This window comes from Taudactylus pleione, unplaced genomic scaffold (genome assembly GCF_031769625.1).
Source record: "Taudactylus pleione unplaced genomic scaffold, aTauple2 ptg000520l, whole genome shotgun sequence".
In the NCBI taxonomy this organism is placed as follows: Eukaryota; Metazoa; Chordata; class Amphibia; order Anura; family Myobatrachidae; genus Taudactylus; species Taudactylus pleione.
Window position 1 is genome coordinate 8,835,913 of NW_028284922.1, and position 14,681 is coordinate 8,850,593.

Here is a 14,681-nt window from a genome sequence, read left to right on the forward strand (position 1 = left end):
TCTGAATCAGCCACAAACTGATTTTAAATAGATGAACCATCAATGTAATTGACTCACAATAAATATTGCGCCTATTTGTTTGCAAACCACTAATGCAGTGCTCATGATGGGATGCATGGTGATTGCTAGGTATGCAACACTGAGATGGCATGCTCCTAAAGATAGGATTGTGACAGGTTCCTTATTCTTCAGAAGTAACAATATCTAATACATAGCACTTCAAACCAATAGTGACAATGGCCCTCATTCAGAGCCGTACGCTCTGAGCAGAGCGCACGCTCTGCATGAGGGCCGGGCTCCATTTTCATGGAGCGTCCTCCTGGACGCTCGTATAGCTGTGGGTCACCACCCACAGGCTATACGAGCGTGCATTTTGATGGCCGCGATGGTCGTGACCATCGCGACCATCGAAATTGCGAGCCGGAGCCTGCGGTTGAGGTTTTCAACCGCAAGCTCCGGAGTGATTTTGGCTCTATCAGAGCCAAAATCACTCCCACTGACATCACTAGTGATGTCAGTGGGCCGGCTTCTGACGGGAGGCGTTCCCGTGGGAACGCCCCCATCAGGGAGGCACGCCCCCGGCACGCCCACCAAAGGGGGCGTGCTGTCAATCAACATTGACAGCACGCCCCCTTTGATCGGACACAACGAGCGAAGGAAAGTCCTTCGCTCGTCGTGTCTGGCGCATGCGCACGACGGAGCTCCCTCCGTCGTGCGCATGCTCAGTGCAGACCATCGACCCACTTGCGAGCGGACAGCCGCTCGCGAGTGGGTCTGAATCAGGCCCAATGTTCCTAGTTGTTCTTATGGAGTATGTGTGGGTAGGGAGAAAAATGGGATATGGGAATAATAAATACAGTATTAAGGGAAAAACTTTTGAGGAGATATTACTGAGGTCCGTAGTAATTGTCCAAATAAGTACAGTTGTTACATAAGTCCCAAATTATTATTGCTTATATCACTTGTTAATAGTCCAGAAAATAATTGCACCGTGTTACCTGTGCGTTCCACAGTGTTCTCCTTTCTGTTTCAGTGATATTTTGTATGGTATAGATGTGTCCTCATACACCTAGGGGTATATTTACTATAGTGCGGGTTTTTAGAAGTGAAGTTGTTGCTCATAGCAACCAATAAGATTCTATTTATCATTTATCGAGCACCTTCTAGAACAGAGGTTCTCAAACTCGGTCCTAAGGACCCCACACAGGTCACGTTTTCCAGGTCACCCAGCAGGTACATAGGTGTACTCATTACTCACTGACACATTTTAAAAGTTCCAAGAGGTGGAGATAATTATTTCACTTGTGATTCTGTGAGGAGACCTGGAAAACATTCACTGTTTGGGGTCCCGAGGACCGAGTTTGAGAACCTGTGTTCTAAAAGATAGATTCTTTTTGGTTTGCTATGGGCAACAACCCCACTTCTAAAAAACAGCATTGTAGTAAATATACCCAATAGCCTCAATACGCCTGCAGTGTGAGACACATAGCATGGGTGAGCCGCGCTGAGCGGTGTAGCTTAGCAACATTTTTCTATACGCCTCCATCTTACTTGCAACACAGACGCAGCAAAACACCACTCACGCCGGGTCGCTACTTTAACCGCACAGGGATTAGTTCTAAACATATACAAAGTTGCAGATGAAGCACAATGGAACATGGAGTAAAAAAAATCTGCGGCCGCTGCATGGTAGCACTTCGTATAAAGATATACAAGTGTCATATGCCGAATTAATCAGTGCAATTTTGTTGCAAGCGGTTTTGTCACAACACATTGCATTCACGCGAAAATGACAATTGGTGCAAATCAAGACGCACGGGACCTGACACGCCAAGAACGGATGTGTGCAGGGCGCAGTGCACATTAGATCAGAGAGCTCAGTACTACTGACAAGAGTGCCTGAAAATAGCGGGATAGCGGGCAAAGCAGGAAACCACAGGACTGTGACAGGAGGAGTCCGTCAAGCTTTAGGGGTCCGTCTAGCACTGCAACCGGCAGTGCAGCTGATCACAGTTAGTGTTGGAGAGCTGGGAGCAGAGCCGATCCTAAGCATAACAGCATAGACAAAAGCCTAGGGGCATTTGGGCAGACCGGACATCTAAGCTCTGCCGGACCGGCTCTAGATTTCAGGAGTTGTGACGGCAGTGACTGTCCTCCGATGGGATGTACAAGCTTTCTGGTACTGCTGTGCTGTTTCCTGTCATATTAAATGATAGGCAGCAGAAAACCTGTACAACTCAGCACCAATCATACATCTCCTGCAGCTTCCATCAGTGTGACATTGGCTTAACCTAAGGTCACGTCAGTGTCACCCACAGCAGAGAGCGAGACGCAGTGGCGAGAAGCAGAGGAAAGACAGCAAAGGTAAGAAAATTATGAGAGCTTGTTAAAGAGAGAGGTTGGGTATTGGCTCGCTGGAGACACAAGGGGGAGAGATAGAGATTTAATGGCTGGAGACACACCAGGAGGAGGTACTTAATGGCTGGAGACACACAGGGGGGAGAGATTTTATGACTGGAGACACTACCACCCTCTGCCCCCCAAGTCTCCTACTATCACGAGGCCATGCCCACTTCTCAGATGTGAAGGCGTGCGCAAAGAGTCCCACATTTTTACCAGACACTATTTTGCCTAGGGCATCAAATTATTAGGGCCGGCTCTGGCTGGGGGGCGCAGTGCACCATACTTCTGCCTGTGAATAAGAAGCAATTAGCAGGTAAGACATCTGCGTGGTGCGGGCCTCCCCTCTGCTACATTAGTATCCCCTGTGGCAGACCCTAGCTCAACTAAATGAGAGCTAACGGCTATGTTAATAAAACTGGGATTGGTGTCACGTGAAATGTGGTGCTAAAGCAATAATGAAATAAAATAAATGAAACAAATAATCATACTCACATTTAAGCCTAGATAATATAGAAGCAATTGTTAATATATGAAAAATAGTTACCATCTTCATCAGTCTGTCAACTGTGTCTCTCTGATTGACCCAATCTCTGTCTTTCGACAATGATTTTATGTGTGACATCAACTGCTGCCAAATTCTTGAAGATCCACTACGCATCCAAAGTTTTCCATGAAAGGTTCCAAACCTGAAGACAGACATTTATTGCAGCAAGACAGCCGAATGTGTAACAGCGTGTAATGCATCTAACACATAGGAAGACAAAGGGGCTGATTCAGCAGAGGCGGATTGGCCTTAAAATTCACCGAGAAGATTCCCAGTGGGCCAACACGCCTGTGAAAAATGCGTATAACGTAATGGGGCTGGCATTTCGGAGGGACATAAAGATGTGCCAAGTGTTTTAAACATCACACGTGGCTGGTGCAGGTGTTTTTTTAGCAGCTTTAAAATACCAGCTGCGCCAGCCACGTGCGATGTTTAAAACACTTGGCGCATCCTTCTGACCCTCCGAAATACCAGACCCCATACGTTAAACACATTTTTCATGGGAAAAAAAATGTGAACGAAGTTTCAGCGTCCGTTTTTCGCCAAAGTACGCAACTTATGATTTTTTTTCCTAAAGTATCATTAGGGGGTTGTCCAAAGGGTTCTGTAAGAAATCCCCACATTTTTACCCAAAAATAGGGATTTTGCTAATTTTTTCGCCTGCTCTAGGATGGAGAAAAATTTTCTCCAGTTTTTAGGCGAAAAACGGCCGTTTTTCATCGTCGTTGGCGAAATCGGCCGCAAACCGGCTGATTGGCCGATTCACAAACGATGGCGAAAATGCCCGATTTCACCTCTAATTGAACATGGCCCTTAATCAGAGAACTAGTTCTTACTCGCTCTTATCAAATGAGCTTTATAATATTGAAAGTCCAACTGATCTCCATGTTTATATGATTATTTATCTTGGGGATGAACACACTGCAAATAATCATCCTGCACACCTATGTCCTTATTTAGGTGATGGTCCAACACTCATGCAAAGTTAAACAACATGCAGTATAATAACTTTAAGAAAAGCATAAGTTGTAATTGTTGATGCCACTGTTTTAACAGTAAAGGCCTCCTGGAGATGTAGTCTATTTAGAATCGGCTGCATCTCCAGGTACAGTACATGCATTATAGAGGACATATTAACTTTAGCAGTTCCCAGAGCTGTGTTGATGTGACCACTGGTGCATGTCTAATAGTTAAAAAAATAAAAAGGTAAATTAATAGATAAATACAGAAAAGTAGCCTGACAAGAGATTGTTAAGCCAGGATGGGCTGGTCACACTATAACGGGTCCACAGCCTATCATACTGTAATGTGTACCAACACTTGTCTTGCCAGCACATGGAGACCACAAAAATAAATGTAGTCCCGTCACCTAGGGATAGCCTGACCAGTGCTGAATACCACTGGGGTAATGTAAAAATGTTAGATAATCCTTACTCGACTACATGTCCCAGTAAGTCATTAACTGCTTGGGTTTGTAGAAATTGTCACTGTAGGCCATGGGCACATTGGTACTTTTAGTATAATTGCCAGAATGCCCAAACAAATAATGTGATCTACCAAGTCTGGCAAAGCCTGTCTTGATCATAGCTTTTCTGGGAAGACTCACTGTGCCCCTGTTTAAAATGACATTAAAATGGAAATAATTATCAACAAGTTGATGATAATAACTGGCCTGTCCTTAATATGACAGCATACCTACATTACAAATGATTTTAATGTTTCAGTGATTTTACTCCCAATTTGTTAGGTAAAAGTATGACTATTTGAGTTAAAGCATTTGCCACAGGGGCCAGGGCCGCTGACAATCGCGCCGGGCCCATGTGATAGGGGTGTGACCAAATTGTGTGAGGCGTGGCCACAACCCCTTAGAAAAAAATAAATAATTTTTGCAGCGCCGCAAAGTGGCTCTGCGCGCTGGGGAGCGGAGCGCTGTGTGCCCCTCAGCCCGTTGCACAGCCAATGGTGGGGGGCGTGGTCATCATGATCGCTCCCCCCATAGGCATAGTAGACTGCTTCGGCTGCTGCTTTAGCAGCCACGAGCAGTCTCCCAGGGCAGCCCAGCACACAGCAGCGTGTGCTGGGCTGCTGTGACGTAAGAGGGAGGGGGAGCAGTGCAGAACCCGGGCCCCCGCCGGGCCCCTTCAGCAAGCCCGGGCCCCCCCTCTCGGCGCCCACTGACAGGGGCTCAGACATTGGTAGGCTATTTCAGCAAAAGGTGGAAAATATCTTTTGCACTGAAAATGAAAGCAAAAACAGAATGTGTATATGTTCTATGTAATTTATGACTGGTTGCTGTATTTCATAGTCTGATGCTGCTATGACACTAAGGGATAATTTTACTAAAGTGAGAGTTTTTAGAAGTGGAGATGTTGCCCATAGCAATCAATCAGATTCTAGCTATTATCTTCTAGAAAGTGTTAGTTAAATACAGCATTAAGTAGAATCTGATCTCCAATTCTAAAAACTCTCACTTTAGTAAATTTACCCCTGAGGGTGCAAGAGGTGATGTAATTGATAGAGCACATGCTACATAGATAAATAACTTTCATTTCATGGTAGTATCTCTGTTTCCTTACCTGCAGCTATGGAGCTCTGAAAGATGTAGAATAAAATCCTTTGTCATTCGCATAAAGCATTTCGGAATATCACGCGATGTCTAGATTTTAGAAGGCAAGCCGATAAAACTAAATTACGCATTCATTTTTACAGTGGCAAATGCAGGATTTTGAAAGGGGGTGTTCCAAATTCTTGGTTACTGAACCAATGGAAACACATCTAGACACAAATAGATAGATAGATAGATAGATAGATAGATAGATAGATAGAGCTTAAACAGGATTTAGGACCACTACAGTAAAATATACCACTCAGCCTATGACGGGGTACACACACACTGACTTACACAGATACACACAGCCATACTCTCACACACACACACCACTATCACTAAAAAACACGAATGAAGGCAAATAAATAAAGCCAGCATGATTTATTAAAGACTCCTCTGCCCCCAGTAGTGTCCCTTATACAGTGCCCTCCAGTAGTGCCTCTTATACAGTGCCCCTTATATAGTGCCCCCAGTAGTGCTTCTTATACAGTGGCCCATATACAGTGACCTCGAAAAGTGCCCCTTATACAGTGCCCCTAGTAGTGGTCCCCCTATTCAATGCCATTGAGTAGTGCCCCTTATACAGTGCCCCCAGTAGTGGTCCCCATATGCAGTGCCCCCAGTAGTGCCCCTTATACAGTGCCCCCCTACGTAGTGCCCCCCCGTAGTGGTCCCCCAATGCTGTGCCCTCAATAGTGCCCCTTATACAGTGTCCTCAGTAGTGCCCCTTTTACAGTGCTCCCAGTAGTGGTCCCCTTATACAGTGCCCTCAGTAGTGCCCCTTATACAGTGCCCCCAGTAGTGGTCCCCCTATACAGTGCCCCCAGTAGTGCCACTTATACAGTGCCCCCCTATGTAGTGCCCCCAGTAGTGGTCCCCCTATGCAGTGCCCTCAGTAGTGCCCCTTATACAGTGCCCTCAGTAGTGCCCCTTATACAGTGCCCCTAGTAGTGGTACTCCCTATGCAGTGCCCCCAGAAGTGCCCCTTATATAGTGCCCCCAGTAGTTCCCCTATGCAGTGCCCCCAGTAGTGCCCCTTATACAGTGCCCCTAGTAGTAGTTCCCATTATGCAATGCCTCCAGTAGTGCTCCTCCCTCTATGCAGAGCCCTTTACAAAAATAAAACAAAGACACCCAAAAAAAAAAAAAAACAACACTTACCTGAATCCCGCTCCTGCCTCTGTCCGCTCCTCCGTCCTCCCGGCCCACTCTGCGCTCTGCATTACGGGAGAGGGAGAGACGTCATGACGTCTCTCCCATCACCCACTGCGAGAGCCGGAAGGCGGAGCTAATGAGTGAGCTCAAGCCCAGCTCCCTCCGTGGATGCAGCAGCTAATGAGAGTCTGTCTGATTCTCATTGGCTGCTAAAACAAACACACTGCCATTGGCGCCAGTGTGTTTGTATTGTGTAGTGCGGACCACACTCACTGTGGTCCGCTATACATTTACTGAAACCGCCACTGATCGCCGGGCAGGGGGGGGGGTTCTGGGTACTCAGAAACCCCACCTGCATGCGCGCCTGATTTAAGCAGTCTTATTAAGCATACTTTCAGTCTGCATTATATTTGTTATAAAACGCAACATTCATATTAATTATTTTATAGTAAAGCTATCCATCCTGAACATGCTGCCTTTTTATAAACTCTGAGTGCCTAATGCACATGTTACACTTAAGACCCTTACGGCTAGAGTTTTGGAAGGAAGGTAGAAGGCGCATTCCAGTATAGGCCAGTAGAGTAAGAGAATATTTATGCAAAACTGGCTTATGCAGTAGTTATTTAGGAGGGATATCTTTTTCAAATACATGCTGACGAGGATGACAAATGCTAATGATACCTCCTCATTTCTGAATCACCAACACTGCATTTATTATTTGCAATTACATATGGTCACATCCCTGATGAAGTCACCGTTGACAAAATGTGTTGAATATTTTGTTTGGTTAACTGGTAAGCTAAGTGAGGAGTTGCCTTCAGGAGGCAGGCACCGGTACAGTGGAGATACTTATGAAAATTATTACCTAGAGCTTGATCTGATTTTAAGATAAATAAGATGTTGTTTTTTAATACTGAGCATATATCATGTTGATATAGACTTCAATACATTTTTTTTCAAGGGTAATACACCAGACAGTGTGGCATGTACCTATATATTGTGTATGATTGTAGGCCACTTCCCTATTTTGAGGTGGACATTTGGATTTCTGATAGATATTCATATGTCTTTTTCAATCTGAATTATGATTGGTTTGAATTGATAGCCAATGTCACACTGATGTGGTGCAAAATCTGTTTTATATAGGTGTTTGTAAAAAGTCCAATTGCTGGTATGGAGTGAAACAAGGACAAGCTACTATTAATACTTTATCTTTGCTGATTTATATTGTTGCACTGGAAATTGATTTTATATATATATATATATATATATATATATATATATATATACTGCTCAAAAAAATAAAGGGAACACTAAAATAACACATCCTAGATCTGAATGAATGAAATATTCTTATTAAATACTTTGTTCTTTACATAGTTGAATGTGCTGACACCAAAATCACACAAAAATTATAATTGGAAATCAAATTTATTAACCCATGGAGGTCTGGTTTTGGAGCCACACTCAAAATGAAAGTGGAAAAACACACTACAGGCTGCTCCAACTTTGATGTAATGTCCTTAAAACAAGTAAAACTGAGGCTCACTAGTGTGTGTGGCCTCCACGTGCCTGTATGACTTCCCTACAACGCCTGGGCATGCTCCTGATGAGGTGGCGGATGGACTCCTAAGGGATCTCCTCCCAGACCTGGACTAAAGCATCTGCCAACTCCTGGACAGTCTGTGGTACAATGTGGAGTTGGTGGATGGAGCGAGACATGACGTCCCAGATGTGCTCAATTGGATTCAGGTCTGGGGAACGGACGGGCCAGTCCATAGCATCAATGCCTTCGTCTTGCAGGAACTGCTCACACACTCGAGCCACATGAGGTCTAGCATTGTCTTGCATTAGGAGGAACCCAGGGCCAACCGCACCAGCATATGGTCTCACAAGGGGTCTGAGGATCTCATCTCGGTACCTAATGGCAGTCAGGCTACCTCTAGCGAGCACATGGAGGGCTGTGCGGCCCCACAAAGAAATGCCACCCCACACCATTACTGACCCACTGCCAAACCGGTCATGCTGGAGGATGTTGCAGGCAGCAGAACATTCTCCTTGACGTCTCCAGACTCTGTCACGTCTGTCACATGTGCTCAGTGTGAACCTGCTTTCATCTGTGAAGTGCACAGGGTGCCAGTGACGAATTTGCCAATCTTGGTGTCTCTGGCAAATGCCAAACATCCTGCACGGTGTTGGGCTGTAAGCCCAACCCCCACCTGTTGACGTCGGGCCCTCATACCACCCTCATGGAGTCTGTTTCTGACTGTTTGAGCAGACACATGCACATTTGTGGCCTGCTGGAGGTCATTTTGCAGGGCTCTGGCAGTGCTCCTCCTGTTCCTCCTTGCACAAAGGCGGAGGTAGCGGTCCTGCTGCTGGGTTGTTGCCCTCCTACGGCCTCCTCCACATCTCCTGATGTACTGGCCTGTCTCTTGGTAGCGCCTCCATGTTCTGGACACTACGTTTACAGACACAGCAAACCTTCTTGCCACAGCTCCCATTGATGTGCCATCCTGGATGAGTTGCACTACCTGAGCCACTTGTGTGGGTTGTAGACTCCGTCTCATGCTACCACTAGAGTGAAAGCACCGCCAGCATTCAAAAGTGACCAAAACATCAGCCAAAAAGCATAGGAACTGAGAAGTGGTCTGTGGTCACCACCTGCAGAACCACTCCTTTATTGGGGGTGTCTTGCTAATTGCCTATAATTTCCACCTCTTGTCTATTCCATTTGCACAACAGTATGAGAAATTGATTGTCAATCAATGTTGCTTCCTAAGTGGACAGTTTGATTTCACAGAAGTGTGAATGACTTGGAGTTACATTGTGTTGTTTAAGTGTTCCCTTTATTTTTTTGAGCAGTGTATATATATATATATATATATGTATATATATATATATATATATATATATATATGTATATATATATATATATATATATATACTAGGGATGTGCGCCGGACCATTTTTGCTGGATTTGGATTTGGTTCTAATTCGTCGTCCAGCTCTGGATTTGGATTTGCCAAACTGCGGTGACTGGCTTTGGATTTGGATTTGGATTTTTTGCAAAAATTGACAAAAAAAAGTTAAATCACATAAATTGGGCTTTTTTTTCTTCCTAGAGTGTTATTAACCCCAATAACATTAATTTACAGTCATTTACAGTCAATTTAGACAGTCCCACAGTTTAAATTATAGTTTTCACCATTATTGGCCAAAGGTTGCAGTGAGCTGACTGGTTACCAAGCGACAAAGCAGCAGTGCAGCGGCACAGACACCACAGTATAAAGCTCTATGACACATTGCCACACAACAGTGGCAGAAATTAAAGGTAGTGCAAAATGGAATGGTCCTCGGGCCTTCCCACCCACCTAGTGGGGTACGGCCAGCAGAGTCACAGTACTTATTTACACAGTCTTAATCACATTATACCACACATAGTAAAGTAGTGTCTCTTATTTATGTTGCGACACACAGTAGTGCCCCTTTTACACAATGTCCACATTAGTGACCCTTATACACAAAGCCCACAGTAGTAATGCCCCTTATACAATGCCCACAGTAGTAATGACTCTTATACAATGCCCACAGTAGTAGTGCCCCTTATACAATGCCCACAGCAGTAGTGTCCCTTACACAATGCCCCCAGCAGTGGTGTCCCTTACACAATGCCCTCAGTTGTAATGCCCCCTATGCAGTGCCCTCAGTACTATGCCCCCATTAGTAGTGCCCCTAGTCATATGCCACCAGTAGTAGTGTCCCTAGTAGTATGCCCCCAGTAGTAGTGCCCCTAGTAGTATGCCCCCAGTAGTAGTGTCCCTAGTAGTAGTGCCCCTAGTAGTATGCCCCCATTAGTAGTGCCCCTAGTTGTATGCCCCCAGTAGTAGTGTCCCTAGTAGTATGCTCCCAGTAGTAGTGTCCCTAGTAGTATGCACCCAGTAGTAGTGTCCCTAGTAGTATGCCCCCAGTAGTATGCCCCCAGTAGTAGTGTCACTAGTAGTATGCCCCCAGTAGTTGTGTCCCTAGTAGTATACCACTATTAGTAGTACTCCCAGTAGTATGCCCCCATTACAAGTGCCCCTAGAAGTATGGCCCCATTAGAAGTGCCCCCAGTAGTTGTGCCCCCATTAGTTGTGCCCCTAGTAGTATGCCCCCATTAGTAGTGTCCCCAGTAGTATGCCTCCACTAGTAGTGCCCCCAGTAGTATGCCCCCACTAGTAGTGCCCCTAGTAAGCCCCCATTACAAGTGACCCTTGTAGTATGCCCCCATTAGAAGTGCCCCCAGTAGTTGTGCCCCCATTAGTTGTGCCCCTTGTAGTATGCCCCCATTACAAGTGCCCCTTGTAGGATGCCCCCATTATAAGTGCCCCGAGTAGTTGTGCCCCCATTAGATGTGCCCCTTGTAGTATGCCCCCTTTACAAGTGTCCCTTGTAGTATGCCCCCATTACAAGTGCCCCCAGTAGTTGTGTCCCCATTAGTTATGCCCCTTGTAGTATGCCCCCATCAGAAGTGTCCCAGTAGTTGTGTCCCCATTAGTTATGCCCCTTGTAGTATGCCCCCATTAGAAGTGCCCCCTTTAGTAGTGCCCCCAGTAGCACCGCCTTACACAGAAAAAAAAAAAACTTACCTGAATCCCCGCTCCTGCTGTGACCGCAGCAGTCTGCTCCTCTCTGCACTATGGGAGAGACGTCATGACGTCTGTCCCATCACCCGCAGCGGGGGCAACCAGAAGGCGGAGCTCATGAGTGAGCTCCAGACGGCTCCCTCCAGGGACACAGCAGCCAATGAGAGTCTGTCTGACTCTCATTGGCTGCTATAATAAACACACAGCTGCCACTGGCGGCTGTGTGTTTGTTTCTGTGTAGGGCAGACCGCTATCACTGTGTTCTGCCCTACACTAGTGGGGCCCTGATGTCGGATTCTCTCGCGAGAATCTGACATCAGAAGGCCGCCGTTTGGCCTCGAAGGGGGATCCAAGTCAGGCGGGGAACACCCGAACAGCATTCGGGTGGACTCGGATCCCCTATGTTCGGATTCCACAGAATCTGAACCGCTCATCTCTAATATATACACACACTATAGTGCCAAAAGTAATGGAATAATGTGCCTAGTATCATGTAGGAACCCTTCTAGCCTGGCAAAGTGCAGCAACTTGACATGGCATTATTTCCACAATTAGACGGACAACCTCTGGAGAGATGTTGACCCATGCCTTCTGGATAGCTTCCCACAGCTCCCTGAGTTGTAGGTGCAGGATCTTGGGTGCGAATAAACCTCTCCACCATGTCCCATAAATGCTTGATTGGGTTAATGTCGGGTGAACGTGGTGGCCTTATAATTTATCGGAACTCTTCATATTTTTCCTCAGACCAAATCTTGACAACTTGAGACCGATGAAATGGTGCATTGTCCTACTAGAATATTCCATTGTTGTGAGGGTACATGAAGTCCATGAAGGGTTGCAAATGGTCATCAAGCAATGCAACTTAGCTGGAACTGGTCAATGACAGATCAGCAGATCCAACTCATACCATGTGAACAGACCTCATACTATTGTGGAACCACCAGCAGCCGGCAAAGGTGACTTGTTGACAACTGGGGTCTATGGCCTAATGGGGTATGCTCCAAACCCTACCATCAGCTCAAAACAACTGGAACAGTGACTCATCAGACCACGCCACATGTTGCCAGTCCTCCAGGGTCAAATTAGCGACATCATAAGCCCTGGTGAGATGCCGTATCCAGTGTTGTAGTGTAGTTAACAGGGGCACTCTGGTGGATCTTCTGCTCCCATATCTCATGGAAGCTAAAGAACGCTGCACTGACCTGCTGAATATTCATCTGGTACCTCCTGCATTGAATGAGGATGTGATCTGAGCCAGTGTAGCTAGTCTGTTACCATGAACAATTCTGGCCAGATGCCACTGGTTATGATCATCACGCACCCGTGGTCGGCCCTTGTGCTGTCCATGGTGAGTGGTAATGCCTTCCATGAGGTATTCCTGGTACACACGTGACACCGTAGAGGAATGTTGAATTTCCGCACAACTTCAGAAATGGAATGTCCCATCTGTCGGGCACCCATTAACATGCCAGGTTCGAACTCCAATAATTCACGTCACCTTGCCATGAGCAGTCTAGCCGGCATTCAAACTGACTCACGTGATGTCAGATTAAAAGAGATGTAGGTGTGGGCATTTCCAAGATGTCACCTACCATTACCTTTACATACAGCTATTCCATGACTTTGGCACTTCAGTATATATACATACTGTACATACATATACGAGGTTGGTTCAATAAGTAAGGTAACAAGAATGTTCTCTATTTCATTCTAATTTCTCGCCAGGCCAGTGCAGGTAGACCACTGTGTCTTCTCATGGCCATTAGACTGCACCTCATATCAGTTATACTGTCCCAACATCAGTTGTAAGATGGCAGTGCTGGTGGAAACATGGTCAAACATTGAAGTATTTAGTGTGATCAGATTTCTGCATCTAAAGGGCACATCAGCAGCTGAAATTCATCGCCAACTTTTTGAGGTATACGGATATCATGGAAACAAACAATTGGGGCTCAGTAGAAGCCTGCAAGCTGCCGGTAAACAGCCTGGAGAGGAGCTACGGAGAAGGCCCAGTGAACAGTGCCTGAGCACTCAACAGGATGACTAGGCTGCAGCCAAGAGGGCAGTGATCGTGTGGCATTGCAGACAATATCCTACTGGCAGATTCTTGCTTCTTCCTATGACACATGGCCAATGTGACATGCCGCAGCTGGTTCCTCTACTCTGTTCTCTCTGTGGTGTAGCAGGCGGCCGTGGCTCCTTAGGAACGTGCGCACCAACCTGCTTTAAATTTAAAGAGAAAGTGTCCGCCAAATGTGACATATTTGGCTTTAAATTCAAGTCTCCTTACTATTAAAGGGAGACTCTGAGCACAAACCAGTGCCAGAGTATAAGGTCTCCCTCTCCTGCTTCCTAGCTATTTTGCTCCTTTTAACAAGTTCCTGACCTTGGCATTCCGCATCAGTTTTCTATTATTGTGCTATCACTACTTACTCCTGCACGTCTCCAGTTCCATTCAGCCTCCTAGTCAATGACTACCAGCTCCGTACAAGGAACGTCGTGTCGATTGCCGCGAAGCTCAAACTGCCTTGTGAGGTTCCCTGGTGAAAACCCCTTAGCACGTTAGACTCCGCTCCTCTGTTCTGGGTATTAGTCAATCCACTAGTATGGGTCAGCATCCATTATCTATCCTTGAGTTGTGACAGGTGGTCACTGTGGAGTGATCAAATGGCTAGGTGTTGTTTAATTGGGTGGGGGATGTTGAAATGGTTGAGGTTTATGAATTAGATGGGGGAGGGGGGTAATGGTTTAATTGAGCATTGTTGAAATGGCTGGAGGCTGATTAGTAGCCTGTGGAGGAGGATGACGAATTGTTTGGTGGAGTCAAGAAATTTCAGGGGGGTAGTGGATTTAGTTGGAGGATGAAGAATTGACATTGGGTTGAGTGGCCATAAAATAACTAAAAAATGTTGAACTGGCTAAGAGGGATGTTGAATTGGCTAGTGGGTGTTAAATTAGCAAAGAGTGTTAAAATGGTAGGTGGGTGATGAAATGACTGGGAGAGCATTACATGCCTGTGGGGTTTGGTTGATGAAACACACACACACAAACACATTAGATGTTGTATCTGGTGCTGCGGTTTTTTCCTCTTGCTCCTCCTTTTTCCTCCTTTACTTAATCTCTCTCTCTCTCTTCCATAAAATCTGTCTGTTTCTGTTAGCAGCACTTGATTTTCTCTTTTACTATTGTAAGTTTTGGGATATTATCTACAGTTCGTTTTTTCTTTATATATATGGCCTGTGCATCCTTGTGTGCCTTTTTCCTTTCTTCCATACTGTTAAGCTGGATACACACTAGACTACAGGTTCTCAAACTCGGTCCCCAGGACCCCAAACAGTGCATG

The 14,681-nt window shown here is 45.8% G+C and overlaps 1 protein-coding gene across 2 annotated transcripts in view; it reads right to left on the reverse strand.

Moving 5' to 3' along the window:
* Window positions 1-14,681, reverse strand: part of LOC148501331 (uncharacterized) — a 276,950-nt gene that overhangs the window by 3,259 nt on the left and 259,010 nt on the right. For both annotated transcript variants that reach the window (XM_088450639.1, XM_088450638.1), the window contains 2 exons: window positions 5,524-5,603; window positions 2,948-3,089 (listed from right to left, as the gene is read on the reverse strand). In XM_088450639.1, the coding sequence (XP_088306765.1) occupies window positions 2,948-3,089; window positions 5,524-5,603 (222 nt within the window). The remainder of the gene's footprint in view (window positions 1-2,947; window positions 3,090-5,523; window positions 5,604-14,681) is intronic.